Source organism: Lissotriton helveticus, chromosome 3_2, assembly GCF_964261635.1.
Source record: "Lissotriton helveticus chromosome 3_2, aLisHel1.1, whole genome shotgun sequence".
Taxonomy (NCBI): Eukaryota; Metazoa; Chordata; class Amphibia; order Caudata; family Salamandridae; genus Lissotriton; species Lissotriton helveticus.
In genome coordinates this window covers 178,963,251-178,989,834 of record NC_136062.1, presented here as the reverse complement: position 1 = coordinate 178,989,834, position 26,584 = coordinate 178,963,251, and the positions used below count along the sequence as shown (strand labels likewise).

Below are 26,584 nucleotides of genomic sequence, written 5' to 3'. Positions count from 1 at the left end.
GGATTTGCAAGGTTTTTTAAATGCTAATTCCTAACTATATAAGGCCTGAAACCTATGGTTTTTTCAGTGAATTTGCAAGGTTTTTTTTTAAATGCTAATTCCTAACTATATAAGGCCTGAAACCTATGGTTTTTTCAGTGAATTTCAAAGGTTTTTTAAATGCTAATTCCTAACTATATAAGGCCTGAAACCTATGTTTTTTTCAGTGAATTTCAAAGTTTTTTTTAATGCTAATTCCTAACTATATAAGACCTGAATGCCCACCAGGAATCTCCAGAATGCACCAGGGGACTGCATTGCAGAGAGGTGTAATTAAGCCACGGCCCTTTTTACACCTCTCTGCAATGCAGCCCCCGTGCATGTTTGAAGAGGGGGAACTCATTCCCCCTGCATACTGGGGGCCCCTGGGGGCCAACTAGCCCACCTGGAACCTCCAGTATGCGCCAGGGGGCTGCATTGCAGAGGTGTAACAAGGCTATGCCCCTTGTTACACCTCTCTGCAACGCAGCCGCCTGGCGCGTTTGCAGAGGGGGAACTAATTCCCCTTGGAGCCTCCAGTATGCGCCAGATGGCTGCATTGCATAGAGGTGTAATGAGGCCACACCCTTTTTTACACCTCTCTGCAACGCAGCCCCCGTGCATGTTTGAAGAGGGGGATCTAATTCCCCTTGCATACTGGGTGTCCCTGGCAGCCATCTTGTGCCTTGTTCGAACCAAGGCACAAGAAAGCAGTGAAACAAAGGTGTGAAACTCGCAAAGGGGCCAGAGTAGAAACACCCTGACCCCCTAGGCCTGCTCAGGGGGTCCCACAAGGACCCCCAAGGCAAAAATAATAATAAATTTTTTTTTTTTAAGTTGCGGGGTACAAAAAACCAATAAAAAAAATATAAAACAACAATAAGAATAAAAAAACAGTTCTTTTCAGAACTACCTCCAATTTATATAAAAATGCTACATTTTAAAAAAAAACTCTTTTTTTCTCAAGGGTACGCGTACCGGTACGTGTACAGATATGTGTAGCGGGGCGCGCACCCCCTCAAAAAAAAGAAGAAAAAAAATAATGAGTGTGTGTGTGTGAGTGGTGTGTGTGTGTGGGGGCGGGGGGGTGTGGGGGGTATGTGAGTGGGGTGTGTGTAGGATGTGTGGGTGTGTGTGTGTGTGGGGGTGGGGGTGTGTGGGGGTGTGTGTGGGTGTGTGTGGGGGTGAGGAATGTGGGTGTGTGTGTGTGTGTGAGGTGTGTGAGGTGCGTGTGTGAGGTGCGTGTGTGAGGTGCGTGTGTGAGGTGCGTGTGTGAGGTGCGTGTGTGAGGTGCGTGTGTGAGGTGCGTGTGTGAGGTGCGTGTGTGAGGTGCGTGTGTGAGGTGCGTGTGTGAGGTGCGTGTGTGAGGTGCGTGTGTGAGGTGCGTGTGTGAGGTGCGTGTGTGTGTGTGTGTGGTGTGTGTGGTGTGTGTCAGAGGTGTGTGTGTGGGGGGGGTGAGGTGTGTGTGGGGGATGTGTGGGGTGTGTCTGAGGTGTGTGTGTGTGGGAGGGGAGTGAGGTGTGTGGGGGTGTGTGGGGTGTGTGGGTGTAGGTGGGAGTGTGGGGGTGTATGGTGTGTGTGTGGGGTGTTTGGGTGTGGTTGGAGGTGTGGGTGTGTGAGGTATGTGTGGGGGGTGTGTGTGGGAGGGGTGGGTGTGGGGTGTGTGTATGTGGGGGTATGTGTGTGGGGTGTATGAGTAAAATGTTCAGCTAACTATAACTGGTGTCAAACCTATGGTTTTCTCAGTTTATTTAATAGGTTTTTTAAATGCTAATTCCTAACTATAACTGGTGTGAAACCTATGTTTTTTTCAGAGAATTTCATAGGTTTTTTAAATGCTAATTCCTAACTATAACTGGTGTAAAACCTATGTTTTTTTCAGTGAATTTCAAAGGTTTTTTAAATGCTAATTCCTAACTATATAAGGCCTGAAACCTTTGTCTTTTTTCAGTGAACTCGCAAGGTTTTTTAAATGCTAATTCTATTAGCGGATAACATTTATATATGTTAATATCCGTATGGGACCACCTGAACAGCCCTAGGGGGGGTCAGAGTGTTTTTACAAGGCCCCCAAATCTTTTTTTTTTTCTTGTAAAAAAATGAGGTACGCGTACCGGTACGCTTACCGTAAGCGTACCCCGCGATTTTCCGAAATTATTTGTTTGTTTTTTTTGGGCCTTGGGGGTCCTTGTGGGACCCCCTGACCAGGCCTAGGGGGTCAGGATGCTTCTACCCTGCCCCCTTTTTGAGTTCTACACGTTTGTTTTTCTGCTTTCCTGTGCCTCAGTCTACCGAGGCACAAGATGGCTGCCAACAGTTTCTGTTTTGGAGTGTTGACAGACATTGGCAGCCAATCAGAATGCAGCTCGCGCACTAGAGGTACGCTTACGGTACGCGCGCGTACGCGTACCGTAAGCGTACGGCTAAGCTCACGGGTAAGCTGCTATAGATATAAAAAAAAATTTGAACCTAAATTACTCAAAATCCACTGGAGCACATATCTTGAGACATAGCAAAGGCACATCGGGCTACCAGTGCCTACAATTTTGCCAAGTTTGGTGAAAATCCATTCAGCCGTTCGAGCTAAAAGTGCGACCGACCGCCCTATGGAAATTAACATGGGGAAAACACGTTTTGGGACCCCCCTTTTATCTCGGCCTCGCTTGACGAATCCCCCCCAAACTTTCAGGGAAGGACCGGAGCGCCGCGAGGCAAAGTTGCTGATAAATTCAGGCAGATTCCTCAACCGGCGCCAAAGTTATTCCCAATAGAATGTTGCGATTTCCCTATGGAAATCAATCCTAACTATATATACCTACTGGCTATCGCCAGTAGGTGTTTTATATATATATGGCGGCGGTCAGGCAGAAAGGTCGTTTTCAGAGAGACTATGGTGCAGTACAGCGTGAGTTTGGAACAGCCCCAGACCCACTGTGGATTAATATTTGTCCGGAGCATCACAGTCAGTTGGTGAAACTACAAACACCATCAGGCTCTGCGAGAGCCGACGCCCACTCGGGCAGGTGTAATGAATATAAGGAACACTAGCGAATGACTGCGCATGGACGCCTTGCCTCTGAAGAAATGCTAGTGGAGCATGAAACGCGTCAGGCAGACTTGAAGGCAAACTATAATTTTGGTGGTTTTTCATCCGCTTTGCTGCAGCTTTCTGTGAATAAACGGAATTGTACCTTACTGCTGGTGTGGCTCTTCTAAGGGGGAAACTCTTTGTGTGTTTGAGAGATAGATATATATATATATATATATATATATATATATTCACTGAAAAAACCATAGGTTATAGACCATATATAGTTAGGAAATAGCATTTAGAAAACCTTATTTTACTCACACAAAACCATTGAAATTCCATATATAGTTAGTTGCACTAACTATATATCGCGCACCTGCAATCCACTGCTGATGATGTCACATATTACATCATTCATGACATGGTCAGTGACATCACTGATGACATCACTGATGACATCTCAAATGACATCACTGATGACATCACTGATGACATCTCATTTGACATTACTGATCACATCACTGATGACATCATTCATGTGATGATACAATGAACCTCTTCAGACTCTAATATAACCTTAGATACACTCAGTGTAAACAGACACTCACAGACTGTCACTCATCCATGGAGTTACTCACACACCTAGTCAGTCTTGCAAAGAATCAATCACACCTCGATTTCCTCAACTATATAGTTATACACACCTTACTTATTGGAACATATAATAACACATATTTACTCTGTTATACAATCCCTGATACAAGTTCACAATAATCCATACAGCCACTCACACATTCACTGGCTCTTATGCACAGTTATTTATATATGTCAACTATCACATGTACTGTGTTTTACATATGTACTTACTTTGACATGTAGCACTGAGATATCCATTCACTCACCAATACACTCATGCACACAGTCAACCGCCCATACAGATGTTTCCACATGCACTTTTGAACCCATACATCTAGTGAATCAACTGCTCACACATCTATGCACAGAGTCATACACCTCCCAGACACCCACACACACACTCAGTCTCCCATACAAATACTTGGGCAACTAATCAATAACCCATATAGTTAGTCATATAGCTAATGATCAACACATGCATCAGATTACAAAACAACAGACACAATGATGCACAATTTAAAACAGTTTAGTCACTAACCCATGCACTCAGTGAGACACATTTAATCACTCACTTATACAGTCAGTCATGCACCTACTAAATCCTTCATCCAGACACTTATACATCCACTCATTCTTCAATATGTAAGACATATTTTAACTTTACAGAAGCATACAGTCACTGGATGTTGTCATCAGTGATGTCATCAGTGATGTCATTTGAGATGTCATCAGTGATGTCATCAGTGATGTCACTGACCATGTCATGAATGATGTAATATGTGACATCATCAGCAGTGGATTGCAGGTGCGCGATATATAGTTAGTGCAACTAACTATATATGGAATTTCAATGGTTTTGTGTGAGTAAAATAAGGTTTTCTAAATGCTATTTCCTATCTATATATGGTCTATAACCTATGGTTTTTTCAGTGAATTTTCAAGGTTTTGTAAATGCTAATTCCTAACTATATATGGTCTATAACCTATGGTTTTTTCTGTGAATTTCATTGGTTTTTTAACAGCTAATATCTGTAGCTGTAAAATGTATTCTTCTTTAAATCCAAAGATATATTTTATAGGTTTATGAATAATTTTTTTTTAAAATATTTTTTTTTCTTCGTTCCCGCTTCGCGAATCGGGAAGCTTCCCGTTAGCTGACCTTGATGCCGCGAAATAGACCGCGAGCCGGTAAACGTTTCTTTACCGCAAGTGCCGCGTTAGAAAACAACATCGTGACGCCTCCCGTCCGCATGACGTTCCACGTTGTCGCTTGATACGTCATATGACGTGCTACGTTAGCAAACTGGTACGCGAAGCGAGTGCCAAAGCGCAGGTTTCTGGAAGCAAACCGGGAGGCCCTGCAAAGCGCTTAACGTAAACACAGCAAGTCATGTGACTTGGTAATAACACTTTTCATTGGTTCATTTCACTTTTGGTTTCCTAATGATGTAAGACTAGGTCATATAATCTAAAATGAACACTTTTGATTGGTTGAGAACTCTTGTTTTTCCCAAATGATGAAAATCCCTCCTTCTTTCCTCACTCTGACTTTCATCATTGTGAGAGAAAGACCCTTTGTGATCACTGAGCAATGGCTTCTTTAGTAGCTTCAGCTGGTGCTTCCCCACCACCTCCACCACATCCAAGGAAGAGTGGACCACCTGCTCAAGTTGTAATTCAACAAGAAGAAGAAGAAGAGGAACAGGAGGACGAGCACGAAGAGAGGCAGTTTTTGCCTGAGCAGCCCAAGACGTCTCACCGGAAAGAAAACTTCATTTGGCAATTTTTTAAAATTCCCAAAGGTCAGAAAAAAGTAAATGCAAGATACGTAACTTGCCTTATATGTCAAGATAGACTGTCCAGAGGGACCGACAAAAAATACAGTTTCGGAAACTACACAATGCATCGCCATATGACTAGGTGGCATCCTAACAACTACAGTGCTGCACAGTTTCGGAACGACCTAGATAATCTCCCTATTATGGCCAGAAGATCTGTTGTACCGGAAGTAACGGGACCAGAGGGCAGGGAGATGGTGCCAAATATACAAATGAGATTTGGTGAAGTAAAACACACCTGCGTATTTTGCGATGGATTCATTTCCTACGGAGAAAGAAGCATCACTCTGATCAACAGAGCTATTGACTATCATATGCAAGTTTGTCCGAAACGCCCAAAATAATAAATACTTCTTTTTTTTGTTTTGTTGCTCCTGTTGAGCCCTTTACAATGAATCGTTTTCATTGCCCCCTCCAAGAAAAACCCAAAAAAATATAAAACTGTTCCGAAAAATTCAAAAACAGTAAAAAAATGTTCAGAAAAATAAAAAAAAAAGTTCTTTTCAGAACTACCTCCCCGTTATTAAAAAATTGGTACAATATTTGGAACTGTGCCAACCTCTATTTCTCTTAGTTCGCTTCCTAGTTCGCTCGCTGGTACGCGAACTGGAAGCGAACCAAAAACAGTAAGTATAAGGGAAGGAAACACACACTTATGTTAAAAGAAAGACAGCTATAGGGGAGTAAACTAGAGATACTATTACCCATAATCCACTACTGATGATGTCACATATTACATCATTCATGACATGCTCAGTGACATCATCAGCAGAGGATTGCGGGTTTTTTGGCAACATGCCTTATCCACGGTTTAATAACGCTGCCTTTTGCTTTATATAAGTTTTCAAATTGTATGAAATATATACCAATAGGTCTTTATGAACCTTTAGGTAGTGCTTTTGTTCATGAGGTCTGGTCGCTTCCATACACATACAGATGTTTCAAAGATGATCAAGAAGTTTATCTGAATGGAGAGGAATGCACTGAGACGCCAGATCATTCACTAATGTGTAGGCACATACAGTTACACGATTCATGCAACAAACACCGACCAAATATGGCTTGCGTGTTGCAAGGCACGCCAGTTCCTGCTATCATCCCCACGTTCAAGTTGTTGGAAAATGGTAGTTATTTGATGCTCAATAATGAAGATTGTTCTGAGTTAATTAAAAAGTATTCCTTTTATCGTAACAGTAAGTGAACGGGTTATTTGCTGCAGAAATGTTCTATTTCCTCCCACACATGAACATAGGGAGTTTTCAATCTGGCCACAAATACCAACCTTGGGACACGTTTCAACGGCATGACAAGAATAAGAGCTCTTTTGTCTCAGAGAGCGGTGGCCTTGAGTTCGGCCCGTGAAACTTTCGTACTTCACATAGCGAACACCCGTACACAGGTTTGCCTTTCAATTTCAGCAACATGTTTCCGACTATCTTTAACGCATCCTCCACAAAATCCCTGGCACACTTTTTTAAAGTTGTTACCAGTGGTCTCGTGACTTCATTTGAGAAAATCTTTGGAGTCATCCCTGCTCCCTTTCATTCCATTTTCTCCACTCTGGTTCGTGGATTGCATTTTTACTTGCATTACCAGCGGACGCTCTTGTGCTTTTTTACATTTTTAAATATGGATGTCCCTCCTATGCAACCTCCGACCCTGCAGCTGCTGACACTGTTCCGCAATCGCATGCTAGAATATTATGGCACAATGCCGTTGGCGATATTAAGCACGGCATATGGATTATCTTTTCGGTTCTCCTACTTCACCTGTGTCCAGCCTGTATTTCACTGCCTGACCTGTGATTTCGATTGGGCCATTGATTTGTGTCTCTGCGGACCGGTTTCTCCTGACGTCGACTTTAATCAGCTGATGACTCCTATCATTACTCACGAGTTGATTTGTCCTGGCGAAAGGATTATGGCTGTGGCATTGATGCATGGACTACTTGGTCCCTGGAATTTACTGGCGGCAGCACAGTCTTTCTTGGAACACAGCTTTCTTGAAAACCCACCGAGCTGTCCTCTGATGGTGATAGAGGATCCGGTGCTGGGAGAGCACGTATGTTCTTTTCCGCTTTTAAATTGGATGGCTGAACTGTTTTCGGATGAAGACGGTGACTTCCTATTGGAGGCTGTTGCAGCTTATTTTGCATACACAGTTATGTCATAGACCTTTTTCATGTTTGATATGCTGAGTACTAGCATTTCATTGACAATTCATTGACTTATTTGTCAAGTTTTTATTATTTACCTTGCCTATTGGCTTAAGACTCGATAAAGTACTTGGCTGTTTTATTTTTCTTTAGCATTGAATTTTCCTAGTTTTTAATGCTTTACCTTGCGGACCGTCCACATATAAACTTGCAATCTGCTCTCATGAGATGGCACTTCTATTATCTTATTCAGTTCGTTTCCGGATCATGAGGAGGTGTCATCTAGGTCCTGGATATCTTTACACCGTGTTAAGTTAGCATGGGCTCATTACCGGTTTAAACGCCATTTTTCCTTTTTTGCAACTTCTGCACACGACACTTAGTTGTTGCTTTAGCTTTCCACCTAGTAGTTCATCGTGGTTTACATGAGAATAATATGTTATTGGTCTACTATCTGCTTTACTTGTTAAACTATATCTGTACAGCGAGTGCTAAAGTTTCAAGAACAACACGATACAGAATTGTTATGAGGTCTGATCTCCACGACTTCATACTCATAACATAAGTGCAACTTCTGCCAATTCTGGGCATGAGGCGGGTTTTATATTGCTTTGCCGAACACACATACACAACAGTTGATGCGGTTCACATGAAGAGAGAGCTGGTGTATGCTGATGTGATTCCTTCAAATCTAAGACACTAAAGTATGGACACGCCCTAAACCAACACAAAGAGACCTTCTTAGCAAATAATATAATATGTGTATTAGGGAGGGTGAGATATAAGCAGCCGCGGGCCGTGGAGGGAGTTACGATGGGGCAGGGAGGCGGGGAGGGGGAGAAGCAGGGTGGAGCCCTCTCTACCTTGCCCCTCCCCCTCCCCGCCTCCCTGCCCCACCGTAACTCCCTCCACGGCCCGCGGCTGCTTATAAGTGTTGCTAACTCTTATTCATTTACAGCATGTTAACATACTGTCACCATTCGCTTTTTATGTACTAGTAACTATGCTGGTAATTTTGCTACTGATAATATGTGTACTTGTATTCTCCACCCTGCTTCTCCCCCTCCCCGCCTCCCTGCCTCACCGTAACTCCCTCCACGGCCCGCGGCTGCTTATAAGTGTTGCTAACTCTTATTCATTTACAGCATGTTAACATACTATCACCATTCACTTTTTATGTACTAGTAACTATGCTGGTAATTTTGCTACTGATAATATGTGTACTTTTATTATCTAAGGTACTACGCCTGAGAAGACGGCATTAGTAAATAAACATTTCAAATACACATGTGTTCTTCTTAACTCCATGTTCTGGTTTCTAAGAAATATATAACGACCGACTGTTCATGAGTTCCACGTATCCTGAGGTACTATAAGTTCATATTCTGGATTGTCTAAACATTGAGAGTTTGTTATATCCAATGTGACACTGTACCTAGCTTGCTAAATAGTTTTTGATTACTAACGTGAGTTTTGGGACACCCTAATTCGCCGAGGTTCCAATCCTCTGTCCACAGTTCTGTGTGAGAACAGAAACCCTGCGACAGGGGCACCCCCGACCCTTGCTGGAGCTTCATCACACTTGCGATACAACTCCAGCAATGCGCCACCTTTACGGCACAGATACATCACGCATCTGTGCTGTTTTTGCCCCATGATGCGCCGCATTGTAAATGCAGCACACCATAGGTGACGGAACAGCGGCACAGAATGACTAACACATCCCTGGTGATGCGCCAGTCATCATAAATCTATCCCTATGCTTCTTATCTTGTTAGAGATGAACCGCCATATGTATCATAAAAGTTATTTGCATTTCCTAAATAGCGAACTTTAAGGAATAAATAGCGATTCTTTACCATTCCTAGTTTGCGATGAGCTATTTGCTAATTAGCCGAATGTAGCCCAATGAAGCCCAATGTAGCCCAATGTAGCCCAAAGATGGCCGCCAGACACACAAAAAAACAAATGTAGCCCAAATATCAGCCAGATGTAGCCCAACTATAGCCCAGTGACAGAATGACCAATCAGCTTCGCAAACCTCCGTTACGCGAAGCGGAGCGCTGTTACAGATATATATCTTTTTTTGAACGTTAATTTCTCAAAATCCACTGGAGCACATATATTGAGACCTAGCAAAGGCACATCGGGCTACCAGTCCCTAATATTTTGCCAAGTTTCGTGCAAATCCATTCAGCCGTTCAATTATTATTTTTATTATTTTTTTTTGCCCCGCGGGGCCCTTTTAAAACCTCCACATCAAACCTAGGGGGTCAGCGAGGATCTACTATGCCCCCTTATAGTTATTTCCCCCTTTGTTTTGACCTCCTCTTGTCTCTCGATCCTACCGAGAGACAAGATGGCGGCCGCTACGGACTGTTTGGAATGTTGACAGACGCCGGAGAACCAATCAGCTTCGCTTCACAAAGCTCCGTTGCGCGAAAAGTCCGCGAACCAGAGCGCTAACCGGTCCGCTGTTACAGATATATATCTTTTTTTAAACGTTAATTTCTCAAAATCCACTGGAGCACATATATTGAGACCTACAAAAGGCACATCGGGCTACCAGTCCCTACAATTTTGCCAAGTTTCGTGCAAATCCATTCAGCCGTTCGGGCTAAAAGTGAGGCCAACCGCCCTATGGAAAACTCAATGTTAAAAACACGTTTTGGGACCCCCCTTTTTTCTCGGCCCCCACTGGACGAACCCCCCCCAAATTTTCAAGGGCTGCTCAGAAACAAAATGTGCCATTTTCCTGAAAATTTCAGCCGATTCCGTCCACAAACGCCAAAGTTATTAGACATAGAATTTTCAAAAAACCCATAGAGAAAAAATCCTAACTATATATACCTACTGGCGACCGCCAGTAGGTTACATATATATATATATATATATATATAACCTACTGGCGATAGCCGGTAGGTATATATGTGTATATATATATATATACACACACACATACACATACATACATACATACATACACATATACACACACACATATATATAAATACATATACACACACAAAACACAAGCATTTGCAATGCAATAGGTCTCGCATTCATGCGACTAAGCTATTGACACTGTAAATGAAAATGCCCTTTATTTATGTTTTAAAAACAAAAACAATATAAGGCATTGTCATTTACAATGCCCACAGCTGAAACTTGCGTAAATGCGAGACCTATTGCATTGTCAAACAAGCATTTGTATACTAGAATAATACTTTATGTTAACTTACTGATGAAACTTCATATACTGTGAAGTCAAAATCCGTACTCTGTGAGATGCCCAGTCATGCACTGGGGTTGTGTCCAAGTACCGGCCCCTGGGGGGAGAAGCTGGAATAGATTTACTGCACCTTTGCCCTTGCTCCCAATTTATTTTCTTTTAAATAAATGTATATGTTGACTGTCAGACCCTGATTTTCATCATTCTGCCCTGCGAGAATCCACACCCTCTGCTCTGCCGCACACGGAACACCAGTTTATGGTTGTTCATATTATTCCAGGACTGAATGTGACTCAGAAGTCCTGACCCCTCTCTTCCTATGAGGTGCAGCGGCTCTTGTCGCTTTGTATTGATGAATTTAGGAAAGAATATTACAGCAGAGATTTGAAAATGTTCTGTAAGTTCAATACTCGTCAGACGGGAAAGGACAACGCCTTCCACTCCAAACTTTTGGCTCACATCATCACTCTGTGATGGAGGTGACGCTCGTGTGTTTGCTTTGTGAACTACGCCCCACCCCCCATCTTTTATATATAAAGTTTTAGCCACCCAAGTCTATAGAGAAACAAATTAGGGAATTCTGAGTGTAGGTACTTCATGGTAAATTACAACCGTGGGGCAAATATACACTGAACATTTTCCTCATGTGAAGTGTTCACTGTGTGCACACGTATACTGCGTGAGGTTTACAATAACAAATACACAACAGCTTATGTTATTAGCAGTCAAACTGTGAATTTCTACCTTTTATCCCACTTTATAGCACTAAATGTATCAAACATTTAGCTCAGCTGAAATAATCTCTGTGGCAATAGCACATACATTAAATAGAACATGTATCATGGTAAGCGTTCTTCTGAACAAATACTCTTCTAAAGTCATACTCACTGGATGTAAGCTACCTAACTTTGTTGCTTTTAATGAAACCTCAGACTGGGAATCGATCCCTTGCCGTTAAATATTTATCTGTCTCCAAATAATCTGAAATCACACATTTGTGAACAAAGTTACATTGCCATTTCTGCATAAAACCGCTTATAACGACAACGTGCTGAAGCTGGGATTGCGTTGTGCTACAAAAACCCAAGGTATGGTGGCCACTTTACTAGTATTTTACAGACGTGGACATTACTTTTGTGTTTGGCCGAATAGAAATATTAAAAATCATAATTTGTCCTTTTTGAAATATACACGTAAACCATTAAATCCAAGAAGAAATGAAAGCAAAAGTATTCAGAGCTTTCTAACCAATCATAAATGATTAATGCAAAGCCATGCACACTTGCTAGGTCCGTAAAGAACATAGAATAGTTTTCACTTGTTGTTAAAAATAAGGCATGGGGTCGCCATTGGCTGATTCTTCAGCGGAAAATAAGGTGTGCGGCCGCTACAATAAAAGCGTGTCGTGCTTCCAAATAAATAAGTAAATAATACATTTTAAAAGGAGCATGCTCAGAAGAAGATGAAAGGTGTGTGGCCGCTTGAAAGCAGACCGCACCGTAAATTAAAGTAATTATTAAAGGCGCAAGGCCGCTTGAAAGCGGACTGCACTGTAAATTAAAAAAAATAAGTAAGTGCAGTCGCTATAGTTTAAGAGGACCACACTCTAAAGTAAATAAATACATTACAGGCGCTGCGATGCCATGGGCGCAATAGGGGAAGCGCATTAAAGAAAATAGTGCTCACCAACTTAAAAAGCAGACCGTGTAACATCACCAGTAAAAGGTCCAATTGTTATGGGAGGTAACAAATGGGGACAATGAGGTACCAAGGAGGGACTAACAAGACTATTTACCAATCAGAAACCAGCATTTACGAAGGACAATGACATAAACCATCCACAAATATGGGCGGAGTGGGCGGGGCTTGCAGTGCATACCCTAAGACAGCATGCCTCCCAGAGCAAGCAGCGCATGCATGCCTCCGCTAGGCTCGACCTGAAAAGTAGAAATTAATCAGTTACAGTTAGTAGCATTCACTAAACGTGTCCCCCGTCATGCACTGCTTATGATTTCACTGACTTGGCAGCTTGGGCTGGACTGAGGCACAGGGTCATGAGGCATGAGGCACAGGGTCCAGACTGATTTGCATATACGTGGGTCTGAACTGAGGTGGCGAAGTGAGCTTAAGAATGATGATGGATTCAACCCAGATCTGTGGCAGAGAAGGGGGTGGGGGCAGTGGGATCGGGGGGGGGGGGAAGAGTGCCTGGAAAGTTTCAGTGCTCCGTCCATCATCTCCTTGTGTTTGCTATGATCTCACATAGGACCACTCATGACATCTCAAATGACATCATTGATGGCATCACTGATCACATCATCCAAGGAGTGTGCTAGTTTATTTTAGTTTAAATAGTGGCGGGTAACTACCATAGTACTTCTCAACCTAATTTTTGACAGCCTGTGTCCAGCTAATGGGTGTAAGTATTCACAAAACACATGTGCTTCAAATCCACCATAGCTGTGTTAAGGTATTGAACATGTTATAAATATTTGCATCCAAGAGTTACTCTGTGCGCTGGTGACAGTTGACTTGTATTTATTCTACTCCACAGAACATTTTGTTCTGCAGAAGAAGTTTTCAACAGGAGAAAGAATCTGCATAGCAGATTCTAACTTTTATAAGGAGCCTTGCGTAATTAAAGAGACTCATGTCAGCTTAATATTATATACTACATATAAAAGTGTGCGCACACCAGGTACTAACCTGTGTACGCATGCTTGTTTTGTTTTAGAGGAAGGGCTATCTGTAAAGTTTTAACCACAGTATGAAGTGTTCAAGTAGTATGATCGTTTGCACCTTAAGATTTTGGTTATTTTTTAGCACAGTCTCTTTTTTGACCACTGTTGCATAGAATGTGCACTGTACTTAGTAGATTCTTGTGAATACTTTTTGGTGTATTTCTCATGAGATTTTCACTGTTTGCAAACAGTGTGGTATAGAATTAACCCCTTCGGCGCTGAGCACATTTTCGCCCTGTGAGGGCGATTTAAATAGTGGGCGGGATTCGGACGGCCCCCGGTCGTCCTCAGCACACACCCACCCCACGGGGGCCGTCATGCGCACCAAAGGGGTTAACTGTGCCCATAGAGTAAACACAGTTTACAGTATTCAGTTCTCCACCGCTATCAACTTCATTTCTTAATGTAGATTTTGGTGCGTATGAAGGGTTTGATACAGATGACATCGATCCATAGTAGGGCATTCGTTTTGGAATTTGCTTTCACTATTTTGGCTTTCTATACAGATTGAATACCGTACTCAATGAGAGTTTTCAATAGATCTGTGGTTGATCGTTAACGTGAACCATCTATCCTACGTGTAAAGCCATTGCTATTTATACAAAAATATGCAGGAAAACAAAGCTTGGATGATGTCATAAGTGATGTCATTTGAAATGTCGTCCATGATGTCCTAAACATTATCATAGAACAGGTCATGAGTGATGTCATATATGAGATCATAAGCAGTGCATGGTGGAGCGGCAAGTTTTGGTTCGCGCTACTAACCAGAACTGATAAATTTCTATTGCCATTGTAGTTCAAAACACTAACATCATGGAGAAATTCAACTAAATATAATATTACTTTAACCTTTTTTTCAGTGAATTTGAAGGTTTTTAAAAATATATGTTTAAAGACACAGAAACTACTCCAGCAATGTATGCGTTGAGAATGTTCAACTTCTTAGTTTTTGTAACTCACATATACAGAAATATTCCCATAGTTTTCATACTCTTTGCATGGGTCTTTACATAAACTGCATATTTATATGGCAAAAAAACAATCAGTTTTTCACTATGTACATCCGTTTTTAAGGTGTGTTATCGCTCTCGCGGGTGGCAAGCGGGAGACTTACGAGATCGCAGAGTTCATAATTTTATTCTAATCTATTGTACACTGATCTTTTACATGTGGTCAGTTATTATTGAATATCTATCTTTAATAAAGTCAGTACAGTATATATATATTGTATTAATTATTTTGTTTACAAACTTACGCCTCTCATGAGACGATCGAGGGAGTTGAACACAAAAATCTACTGCGTGGCGGCGAGGAGGCTGTACATCTATTTGGCTCTTGTGCGTGGACGGCGAGGGGTCTGTACATCTATTTGGCTCTTGTGAGCTACTTGCGCGATCGTACATTTGGAATTGAGTTCATAACAATGTCTTTTTGACATTTTGAAGAAAGTAGGACATCAGAAGTGTTGTTTAAAGTAAAAAAAAAAAATAGTTGATGGTTTGTTGCATTTGAGAAATTAAGAAAGTTCCCTGTTTTTACAATCCTAGGAGCGGCCGGAATATGCAATACAGCACGAGTACCACTGGGATGTGGCGACATTTGAGGGCTGTGCACCCTCAAAGCCTCGCTCGGGCTGAGTTATCCTGTGTTGCATAGCTTGATAACTCATCAGGGGTGTCCACATCTTTTAAACTTGGTGACATGGTGCCTGGCCAGGTACTCGCTTCTCAAGTAGGTAACAAACCTGCTTATCTGAACAAAGCTATTTATTGCAAGCACAACAATATGCATTAAAACTAATGAAGTGCATGGAGAACACATCTACTTTTTACTATTCACAATCCAGCGAGATTGTACAAATTAGTTAAAAACAAGATACATCCACTTTTTTCACAGTAGTTATCCCTTAGATACTTCCTTTCTGAACTTGGGGAGACAGCATGGCTGTGGCTAGTTGGGACATTCATGCATTTGGCTAGTCTGGGAAACGTTTTAACAAAGAGGCAATTAAGCCCTTTATGGTAGGTAGTAGATTACAAAGACACTATCAAATAAACCAATTAGTCCTAAGATTACATTTCTAAGATGTTGTACTTTAAGCTTGTGTCAGACACAGTGTGCATGTATGCAAGATTTTTTTTAAAGTAGAATCCTGAGGGGTTGTGGCAGGAAGGGTACCTTCTTCTATCTTCTTAGGGAGTGCCCTGTGATACAAAACGTATTGGAGTGAGGTGAGGCGGACAATGGCGGATGTGCTGGTCCAGGAAGTACCTATGGACATTAAATGGCTCTTGATGATTTCAGGGGGGAAGACAATATGGCCCAAGTATCAAAAAATGTGGTTGGCATTGGAAGCGGGGTGGCTATGAGAAATATTGCAAGGGCCTGGGGCTCAGCGACTCCACCTCTACTCTCTGACTGGAAAGCTGACCTGGACTGGTTACTAAGGGTGGGTAGAAAGGATAGTCTACCAAAGTAGGGGCTGCCCAAAGAAGAGGGAAATGATCTGGGGAGCATGGCAAGCCTATAGGGGGTTTTGGTCTTGTCGATGCACAAGAGCTCTCATAGTTTTAATTACTCGATTGCTCTACAAGGTTGGTCTTGTTTATTTGTAATGTTGGTACTATACTATTCGACATGTCCAGATGTGCATTCTTCTGAACTGAGCATGTTTGCAGCAAAAAAAAAAAAAAAGTTGAATCCTTGTAGCTAATACGGACATTGAATGTAAAACTTCCTAACAAAGGCAGTGTGTGAGAATTATCCCAACCAGCTTTGAATCACAAGTCAACGGTTAGTGAAGGCACTGATCTTGATTCATGTGTGAATGATTACCCACTTGTGTTGGAGATTCACTTTTCATGCATTAGTTTAGCATTTTTTCCCTCAGGGATGAAATATGGGTGTGCAGATTTTAAGAGAACAGATTATTAGAAAGAAAAAAAAACAAGCATTTACAATGCAGCGGTTTTGCCTTTGCAAAAGTTAGAGCTATTGGCATTGTAAATGACAAAAATTGTATTTATGTGTTGGTTTTGAAAACAGATAAATAAATGGCATTGTCATTTACAATGTCAATAGCTTAATCTCTTGCAAATGCCACACACACACACCCACAGAGAGCCCCCCCCCACACAGAGCCCCCCACACACACAGAGCCCCCCCCCCACACACACCCACACAGAGCCCCCCACACACAAACCCACACAGAGCCCCCCACACACCCACAGAGCCCCCCACACACCCACACAGAGCCCCCCACACACCCACACAGAGCCCCCCACACACCCACACAGAGCCCCCACACACACACTGCGAGTACCCTACCTTTTTTAATCTCCTGTTTATTTTTTGAAACGTTCTATTGAGTAACACGTTTCTCATGTAAAGTAACTGGTCCTATAGTACAGCGCTCTGACACCTTTGGGTAATGTCCGCGCTATATAAAAATGCACTAAATAAAAAAAACGGTGCTTTGTTTCTTCCGGAGTCTGCACCTCTCTGTTCAGGTGTATATATATATATATATATATAGTGCTCTGGTGTATGTTCCGGATTATGGATTCTAGCGTTTACTCCGTGGTCTAGATTCCAGCGTATCCCCTGTGTCCTCCTGGAGTGTAACCTTCTGTGCCGGTGTGTTCTGGAGTTTATTGCACTTAACAGCCTCTGTCCATCTGTGGCCCTACGCCTCAGCGTCTGTCCCACACTTTACTGGTGTCTGCTGGTGTTCTCCTGTCCGTCCACTCTGTGAGTTTCAGTCAGGAGCAGTGCACTGGTGTCGGTCTCCTGAGCTCTGTCTTCTCCTTTCTGCCCCCTCACTTACCGTCAGTTGTAGGCTGCGGAGCTCCGGAGCTACCTGCCACGGACCCCAGATCACAGGCACAAATATGGTGACAATCACATAGAGATGCTGCAACATGCACCTCCAGACAACATATGGCATCAGATTTCACGCGAAACATACAGATCCCGGGAGACACCACCATCCTGGCAGCTGGAAAGCACCGCATCTGTCCCCGCGCTGGGTCACTTCCTCGTGGATCACGAGTGACGCCTCCTCTGATCCTCCCTGCGTCCGCCCTCTGCCGTCCACTCCTCCCATCCTCTGCTTTCACTTCCAGATCCCTCTTCCCTCCTCCCTCTCTTTCTCAGTGGTCGAAGTGTGAAACAACATCCATTGGCAGCAGTAGTTTGGGACTTTCCTTGAGAATGCAGAAATGTAACTCAGTTGGCGCGAGGAAACAGGGTGTGGAGTAGTTTAAAGGCGATTCAACATAGTGAAAGGTAACTCTGAGCAGGACGTGCTTCTTGAATTTGGTAATTTATGAACCAGTAACGGTTTTTATAGTAGAGCACGCGGTTGAAAATAGAAAACTGCTGTTTTGGTGGTAAAACGTGTGCTTCCATGCTTGCACATGTGGCGCAGTGGCCTGTGGGGGACACATGGCTTGGGGGGGGGAGGTTAGAATTGAGAACGAATGGGGTTTGGCAGTGGGTATTGTGTTATGTTTGATCAATTAAAGTGGAGCAAATACAACACAATATGTAGGGTCAGGTGTATACAAATAATAGAACGACAGGCATGTGTGTATTCACAGCGCGCCCTGTAGGGATTCGGGGCGTGTTTTTCGTGCTCACCACTTCCCATTGGCTTGAAGGTAAAATTCCAGCCAATGGGAAGAGGAGAGGGCGGGACTTAAAAAAAGACACGGAAATGCCCCCGAATCGCGTCGTGACGGGGAAAGAGTGATTGACAACCATCTCTTCCAATGGCTAGCCTCCATTTATGGAGCTAGCCAATGGAAGAGAAGGCGGGACAAAGCCCCACACTGTAGGATCATAAGATTTCGACCTGTGCGAACGCTGCTGCGCAGCGGATCGCCAGGCGAAACCTAAAAAGAAGAATCGACAGTGGTGATGATGTAGCCACGTGCCTGTTGAAAGAGCAAAAAGGACGAGACTGAATTAGCAAGCCTAAAAAGTGATTGGTACTTGATTGCGTGTTTAGTCATGTGTTCGATTTTTTTAGGTCAATTACCCATCCTCCTCCCTGAGACCACACACTCCCCTGCTCTAGCTACCTTACCCTACCTGTTTGATGCTTTGCATTCCCCACAAGCCATGCATGTGCAAAGTACCATTTATCCAACTCCTTCTGTTTGCGAGCTACTTCCCACTTTATCTTCCCTTCACTATCCTAAAATGGGTGTTGGCCATGTACAAACCGAAAAGAAAAACAGGCAAAGTGGCCGCTGATGTGTGACAGCAGATTGTTACACATACCTCTCATCTTAAAAAACATTCAGATTGCTACCGTGTCAACACGTGTTGCAAGACAAGCAAGATTCACACACGATGGTCATTTTGGTTCAGACTTTACCATTCCAATATGTCAACAGCCTTTTCAGGATGGTAAAATAAAAAAATTAAATTCAGGTGCTAGCCAAGCCTATAGGCTGGCACTCGCCTTTCAAAGTAAGACCTGGCTTTGCCAATAATCGTTTATGTCATTAAGTGCATCTATCATAGGAGAGAAGCTTATATTCTCTCAATCTCATTACGATAAGGCTACCTGATCCTTTAACATGATGATGTGATGAATGGAATGAATGGGTGAAAAATCAATACAAGTGGGAGAAAGCTCAATACAAGTAGTATCAGATGCTTCTGTCACAGAACGATACTTACATTAAAGATCTAGCTACAGCCACCCTGTCTTAAGTCAAGCAGCCAGTGACAAATTTATCCCCAGAACGTTTATTGATGCTAGAAAATTCGATTTTTTTTTAAAAAAAGGCAGAAGAAATACAATATGGTATTTAGGGGCAAACAACATTCAATGTAAAGGAAAATCTTCAAAACTACCAGGAGATTCTTTCAATAAAAGAGTTGCATAAACACAACAGTAAAACTATCTAATCCTTTAAAAGACTATTTTAGTGACTCAAGTGTTTACTGATATTTAACTCTATATTAGGTGCTTATTTTAATACTACAGGTTTAAGGTTCCTAGTTAAAACATGTGCACAATGATTGTTATAGGGTCATGGATCCCAATTTCTCCTTGAATGTTCTGGGCCTCTGGAACGACGGTTGACATCCAAGTCACATATCTCTAGCACACAAGGGGAAAGGAACCTCGGGGGCTACTTAGCTACACACATTCAGCCCCACACTCATTCCGTCATATCTGCTTTCTCATGAGCCAGAATCCTGAAGATTAAGCCTTCCATTAATGTATCTCAAAGTGGGAACCTGGTGCTTGACTTTTACTCCACCAACATTCGTTTTATACAATTACTTGAGTGCTTATAGCACAAGTGCCTTGAAGTTCGCCTGAACTTGATTCATCCTGGATGTTTCACTGCAATTTATTCTATGAATCAATTCACTCCCTTCTTACTATGTGTTTTTGCACTGGGTGGATAGCACTTGTTTCTATGTGTTTCATATGTACAATTAGTGTGTGACTGTTTAATTATAACTCTGCAAAGCTGAATAGATTTCTATTCTCAAGCCTAATGCTAGGTAACTTTAAATAATGTAGGGTTAAAGTCTTAATAAAGTTTTTAGGGTGAATCCTTAGGGACCACTGTTCTGTAATAGTTAAGCTACCCACATTCCCAGGTGTTCCCTTCCTGTCTCCCTGCCACACAGTTTCATTCAGGCCAACAGTAACATCCCGGGAGGACATAATAGTCACTCTATAGCTTTCAGATTGGATTTAAAATGATTATCCTCAATGAAAATCATTTCCAGTAGTCACACAGACAATACACCATTCCATATGCACACATCTAAAAATATAAATGAAGAGCTTGTTCTGAATACATACTCTGCCTAGATGAAAATTAAGGCACAGTCCAGCTGCAAACAATTGAACTCCTGCTAAGTCACTTTACAGAGCAGATAACCAAACGCTAGACTTTGTAAGCGGGAGCTGCATATCTTAGAGGTACGTAATAGCTGACAGGACTAGTACCCCTCCACCTAAATTCATCCAACCACTGTGTGAATTTGCAATGTAACGTACGGCACAACTGCATGATGAATGTTTGAAAAATAGTTCTTCATGATTTACTTCCAGTAATCATTTTGCTCTCCTTACAAGAAACCTATGAATACTCATCAATGTCCCTATATGGATTGTGAATATGCATTTCATACACCAATTCAGTGTGACACTTGAAACCACTCCAGTTTTGAAAACTGATAAGGTAGGATAGGAATCCTTTAGTACCAACTCTTGTAGTTCTGATGAAAGCTGACAGACCTACTGGGATTTCTTGTGTCTGAAACATGTAGATTTCATAAGGATAGGGCAGTTATTGGCACTTTATTAGTATGCTTCTTTGTTTTTAATTGATCAGGGGTACAGTTCCAATAAAGAGTTACATACTGTGTAACTCACTAGATAATGTTATCTTATTCTCTCCCAAGATCAGATGTTGATGGGGGCAGGAACTGAAGGGCACGACATGCCCATACTTTTTTAATTTAACCAAAACCATTCCCTTACTTTATGTTAAAAGGCAACTGCCTGAGACGGTTAAATCAAACATTTAAGAGGCCTCCGCTGAAGTGGAGGGGAGAGAGTCTCCTGTGCTGTAAATCCAAGGGAGGGGCAGACATTTGAACTAGAAGCACACCGGCTTCTTGCCAGGATGCCTGCTGCCTAAAAAATGTAAACGTGCACATTTGGTTAATCTGAAAATGTACAAGCTGCTTGGAAGCCAGTATTGGCTTTAATTGATGGAGTCACTTGAAGAGTATTCTTTTTGGGAGGTTTGTAAGGTGACCTAATGAGCTGTGGAAGGTGTGCTTTTAATGGAAAGTTATTTTTAAAATTGTACTAGGCCCAGTCGGATCTATATTTTGGAAGTACTTTTTTTAAAATCTTAAACCTAAATCTTTTTGTGCAGTTTATGGTAGTCTATCTTATACTGTGTGTAATGCCAGTTTAGAATAATGACGTACATATTCAAGGTGCTTTCGGTCACAGGCTAGGACTTCGTAACACAAAAAACACACATCATTATTCCCCACTGCACCAACAAGAATTCATTACTGTAGCACTCTGGTTAAATCACACAAATATCTGCAGTGATTGCATGAACTAATAGAGGTTTCACTACGTAAAATAGTGCATCTCTCACTGATTAGTCTAACTTGCCATGATTTGTCATTTAAGGACTGTGTTATTTTACATGCAGATACTTGAAGGTGAAAGACCAACAAAATAGTTACAGAATATTTTGTTTGAGCCATGCATTTGACCCCACCCCCACTGGCATTCAGGATCAGAGATGCCATACTTAGTGAGTTTAGATCGCTTGCCTAGATCCAATCATCCAATATTCTAAATATCCAGAGAATCCACACTGGTGAAAACACCTTTCACGGATATGGCCGTGACTTCGGTCAAAAATAGATTTGGTGATACAGAGAATTTTTCTGGAGTCTTAAAACCTGGGTGATATGGTACGGTGGATTTACATTTACAAAAACATTTTAAGTACCACTTTACCTTCTTAAAACCTGGGTGATATGGTACGGAGGATTTACATTTACAAAAACATGACGACTGAACTACAACTTCCTCTTTTTGACAACACCATAATAACTTTTAATTTGCAGACAGGCAGCGGAATATAAAAGTGCTAAAAATAGTTTGTTCCCAATTCACTTGGTGTAAGGGAAAATAAGTTGGCTGAAGAGTAAGGAACAAGATAACAAAAAAATTCCCTAATCTTTAATTGACCACTCACAGCAGTCCGTCACGAGGTATTTCCTCCCTTAAAAGCACCAACATCACCTTAAATGCGCGATATCAACACCATCACCTTAAATGCGCAATATCAACACCATCTCACAGACCCTACTTTATAGCCACATTAGAGTGTACCTTTTAGTGTATGTTCAAATATCCTATACATTTACTCCTACTTCGTAAATCATCCACATTCATTTCCAGAGCCCATACCAACAACCCTCACAACAGTACTAGCGACCTCGTGAAAGAAAGAGCACTCGGCATTACAACTGCACCAGAACAGTAACTGGTCCACTCCCCTAGGTGTAGCACTATGTTTTCTGGCAGGCCTGTAAGGAAGGCTTCCGAAATCCAGGACGTAGGGGGCTCCCACATAACATTTAGTGACACTCACGCTGCCGCCAGTGAAAATGTCCTCCCCTTCCGTGTCGCTGTCTCCGGCTCCGCTGGACCCGTCCTCGTCCCCAGGGAAGGGAGGTGGGTGTTTTGCGCTGCCTAGGGTTGTGCTGGGGCTGCTACTGTCGGCGGTCGCCATCTTCCCGACCAGCGCCTGAGGCCGCCTCAAACGTCACCGCGTTGGGAGGAGGTGGGAGGGGAAGTGGGGGCTGTAAACACCGGCGCGAGCCTAAACGTCTCTGCTGACTGACAGAGACACTCAACAACGATAACTTTATTCAGCCCTGCGACTCGGACAGATCGGGAGGGTGGGGAGACGTCAGGAGGGTCGGCACGTGAGACCCTGACTCACACTGGGCAGGAGAGGAAGGGCTGCCAGCAGAGGCTTGTCCCAAGACAGGTCGACAGAGTGCGGAGGGGGCCACTTCCTTATCTGGTTAATTTTCAATAAGAATCTTCGCAGACCAAAAATGAAGATTGTTTGTAAAGAAAGGAATATAGTTTGGTATCGGAGGCATACTGGGGTGATTGATGAAGTTTTAGCAAAAGTGGGAAAATATGTGTTAAAGTTCTATCATGGACATTCTATTTCAAGCAAATGTATGAGGTTAAAGCAAAAAGTGTTACATGCTAGTGATAGAGCAAGATTTCGCATCGCGACTTGCTCGAGTCAAGAACCTCGAAAATCTATTATAATCTCGTAACTTCAATCGTTGGTTTACTAATTTTATGTATTTTGAATGTGTGTAGGTATCATAGAGACGCTTGCATATGTGTTTTACTAATACGATTAATCCGTGTCCCTAAAATGGCCGCTGCTTGACTTTCCTCTTCTGCGCATGCGTCAGTCACACTCACGTGACTACACTTAGAGATAGTTTTGGAGGGAAAGGGTGCGCATGCGTAATAGCCACAAGATGGCGTATCTATGTATTAACGTGGTGAAGCTTCCTGCTGCTGCTCTTGTGACATTGTTCGTTGCACTTACCATTAACACATAGTATATTTTTATAATGATGAAACTAAAGTACGACATCATGACATGAAGTACATTCATTTATTTCCATGTATTAATTTGTTTTCGCTTACTTTTCATGTATCCTCGGCACTGAGGGGTGATGGGGCTGGGGAGTCCATCTTGGAGGGCCCGTCTGCGCAGAATCAATCGATGGTGCGGTGACATTGAAACACAGCCAAAGAAGGTTGATGCCAGAGCCTGCCTGGGAACATGCACCTTCACCCAGCAAGAGCATCTAGATTGTATTATATTGTAACACATTGTATTCTTTTGCATTGTATTCCCTGCGACTTCTCGTGGGAACCCCAATCTTGCTAGGCGGTACCTTAACATGCAAATTAGGCCTTAGAATAGTCTGTTCTGATTGGTGTGTTAACCAAATCCTACCTTAGGACCAATCGAAATTTGGGGATTCTGACACTTTGCAACATTGGGGGGTGGTACACTGACCCAAAAGAGTATATCTAGCCTAGGTTTAGCTCGAGAAATTGTCCGACTTGTCTGAATAGCTGACCTGTCACTGACCCAACGCACTCAATAGGTGACTTGATACAGAGCGCTGCGGAGCACTCTGTCCGAATTTGACCATAGACTAAGGTTTTACTAAACCTTAAGTGCTGGCGGAGCACTTTGCTGAGGAGTTCGCTGACCCAATCGGGGTCCTGACTGATAGCTGCAGAGAGGGTGGAGCGCAGGCGTTGCTTCCGAACTGCGGGTGCTGGTCGTATCCTGGTGGTCCTGTCCTGATCCTAATCTGGGTTTCCTGTCCTGTCCTGAGGTGTCCATCCTGCACCTGCTGTCCCACTGAGGGTTATCCTTCCTTGAGGGTTTTCCTGTCCTTAACTGACCCGTGGCCAGGGTTGGTTTTCACACCAGTCTAGGTAAATATCGCTCTGAGTCTTACAAACTGCACCTTCCTATTTTTCTGTCTTTGCTTCAATAAAGACATACCCTTTGCATATGTTAATTTTCCATGCTTTTCTCTGCAAATCATTGCATCTCATTAAAGTCATTTACAGTTTACATTGCATAGTATGTTCCTATGTTCCCTATTTTCTTTTAGTATAAATCTGTCCATACTGTTTATGCATTAAATATATGATACGATTTTTCTCCTAAATACTGAATTGAAGTAATAACGTTAGAATTATAGCGTGTTGCACTTTTTACCCTTCCATAGATGTATAGGTTACCCTAGTGTCCTTTCTCTCGAAACCTGACCCTCTGATAAAGTTCCTAATGCGTGCATAAAATTCCTAGCATTTAGTACTCTCCCTCGAATTTCATTTTCGTTAATTCTGAATTCCCTCATTAGTGGGTTAGATGGTTACCTGTATACTCTTCCTATATAGTTATGTGCTCTTCGTTATTCTGATTATAGATTGCCTCATTACTATTAACTGTATGATTGAAGAAGCTGAAATCTAAGATAAACTTTTAAAACTTCTCAGTTGTCCGTGGTCATTTCATGAAATAAAGTACAAAAATTGGGGTTTGTATCTTGCTGCCTTTCCTTTTACAGCTAGCTCCCTGACCCATCGTGGTCATAGGTACCCATAACGGTGGATGGTAAGTTGGGTACAGTGGAAGTCATCGAAAGGAACTCACAATTATTGGTAGTGGATTGCGTGGTCATCTGATCAATGTGTATGATAAAGTAAAGTATATGGGCCCGAAGCCAGAAGTGGCGAAATTATTGGTTGGGTGACCCGCGATCTCTAGCACTAGTGATGACGCACGGGATTACCAGCTCAGTTTACCATACTCACCTGGCCCATAAACATTCTCACCTTGAACCGTAGTCCTGCTTTTCTTCTTGCCAATCAGAAATTTTAATACACTTTTAGGACTTATACCTGTACACCATAACTTACCAAATCCTTGTCACCTGTACACTAAGTCCTAAGGATCGAAAAAGGTGTTAGAATAATTAGTAGAAATAAAAACATTTACCTTTATGAAATAACTACAGACTCTGGAAAATTTGAACCACTTTATCTATGCAAAGTCTTATTAGTCAGAGTCCGTGCAATTGCAGTTAAAGCCTTTTCAAGTAAGAAAATAATAATCAAAGCAATGATTTGTAAGAATATTACAAGATTTCTTTTAGACATTGATACCTGGGAAGGGTGAGAGAAAAGGCAAACAGTACAAATACTTACGATACAGATTATATTTACCTAGAATGGTGTGAACTCCAACCCTGGCTACGGGCTCCCAAATAATCCAGTGCCAACGGGACAGGACAGATGCGGATCCGAACAGGACAGGTCAGATCAGAACAGGACCTCAACTAAGTACAACGCCAGCATCACACCCCTCTCTCTCTATGGCTAAAACTCGGACCCCAACTGGGTCATCGATTCTTTTTCCTCAGCAAATCCCGATTCTTCTGACAGGGTGCTCGACTAGCACCTCTGCTCTGGATCTCCTTCAGCATACGTTGGGTCAGTGACAGATCTGTGACAAGTCGAACAATCTAGCTAGCTAAGCCTACCTTAGTTATACCATTTTCCAGGGCAATGTACCACCCCCAGTGTTGCGAATTCGTGTATTCCCTTGATTTGATTAGTCAGAAAGGCGAGGAGAGGTCATCACTCCATACTAGTATGAGATCATTTCCATTCAATAACGTGAATGAATGTTCCCGCCCATAATTTAATTTCTCATGATTTTATTCCACCCAGCATTATTGTAGCAAGATAATATACAAAGTATAACAAATTATATAGTCTCTTCC

At 42.4% G+C, this 26,584-nt stretch overlaps 1 protein-coding gene across 2 annotated transcripts in view; it reads right to left on the bottom strand.

The window, feature by feature from the left end:
- Nucleotides 1–23,170, bottom strand: part of SNX1 (sorting nexin 1) — a 749,531-nt gene extending 726,361 nt beyond the window's left edge. Inside the window, exon 1 of one of the 2 annotated variants that reach the window (XM_078684988.1) lies at nucleotides 22,825–23,170. In XM_078684988.1, coding sequence (XP_078541114.1) covers nucleotides 22,825–22,965 — 141 coding nt within the window. In that variant the 5' untranslated portion in view covers nucleotides 22,966–23,170. The remainder of the gene's footprint in view (nucleotides 1–22,824) is intronic. The other variant, XM_078684989.1, reaches the window with a different exon arrangement.
- Nucleotides 23,171–26,584: the final 3,414 nt, after the last annotated feature.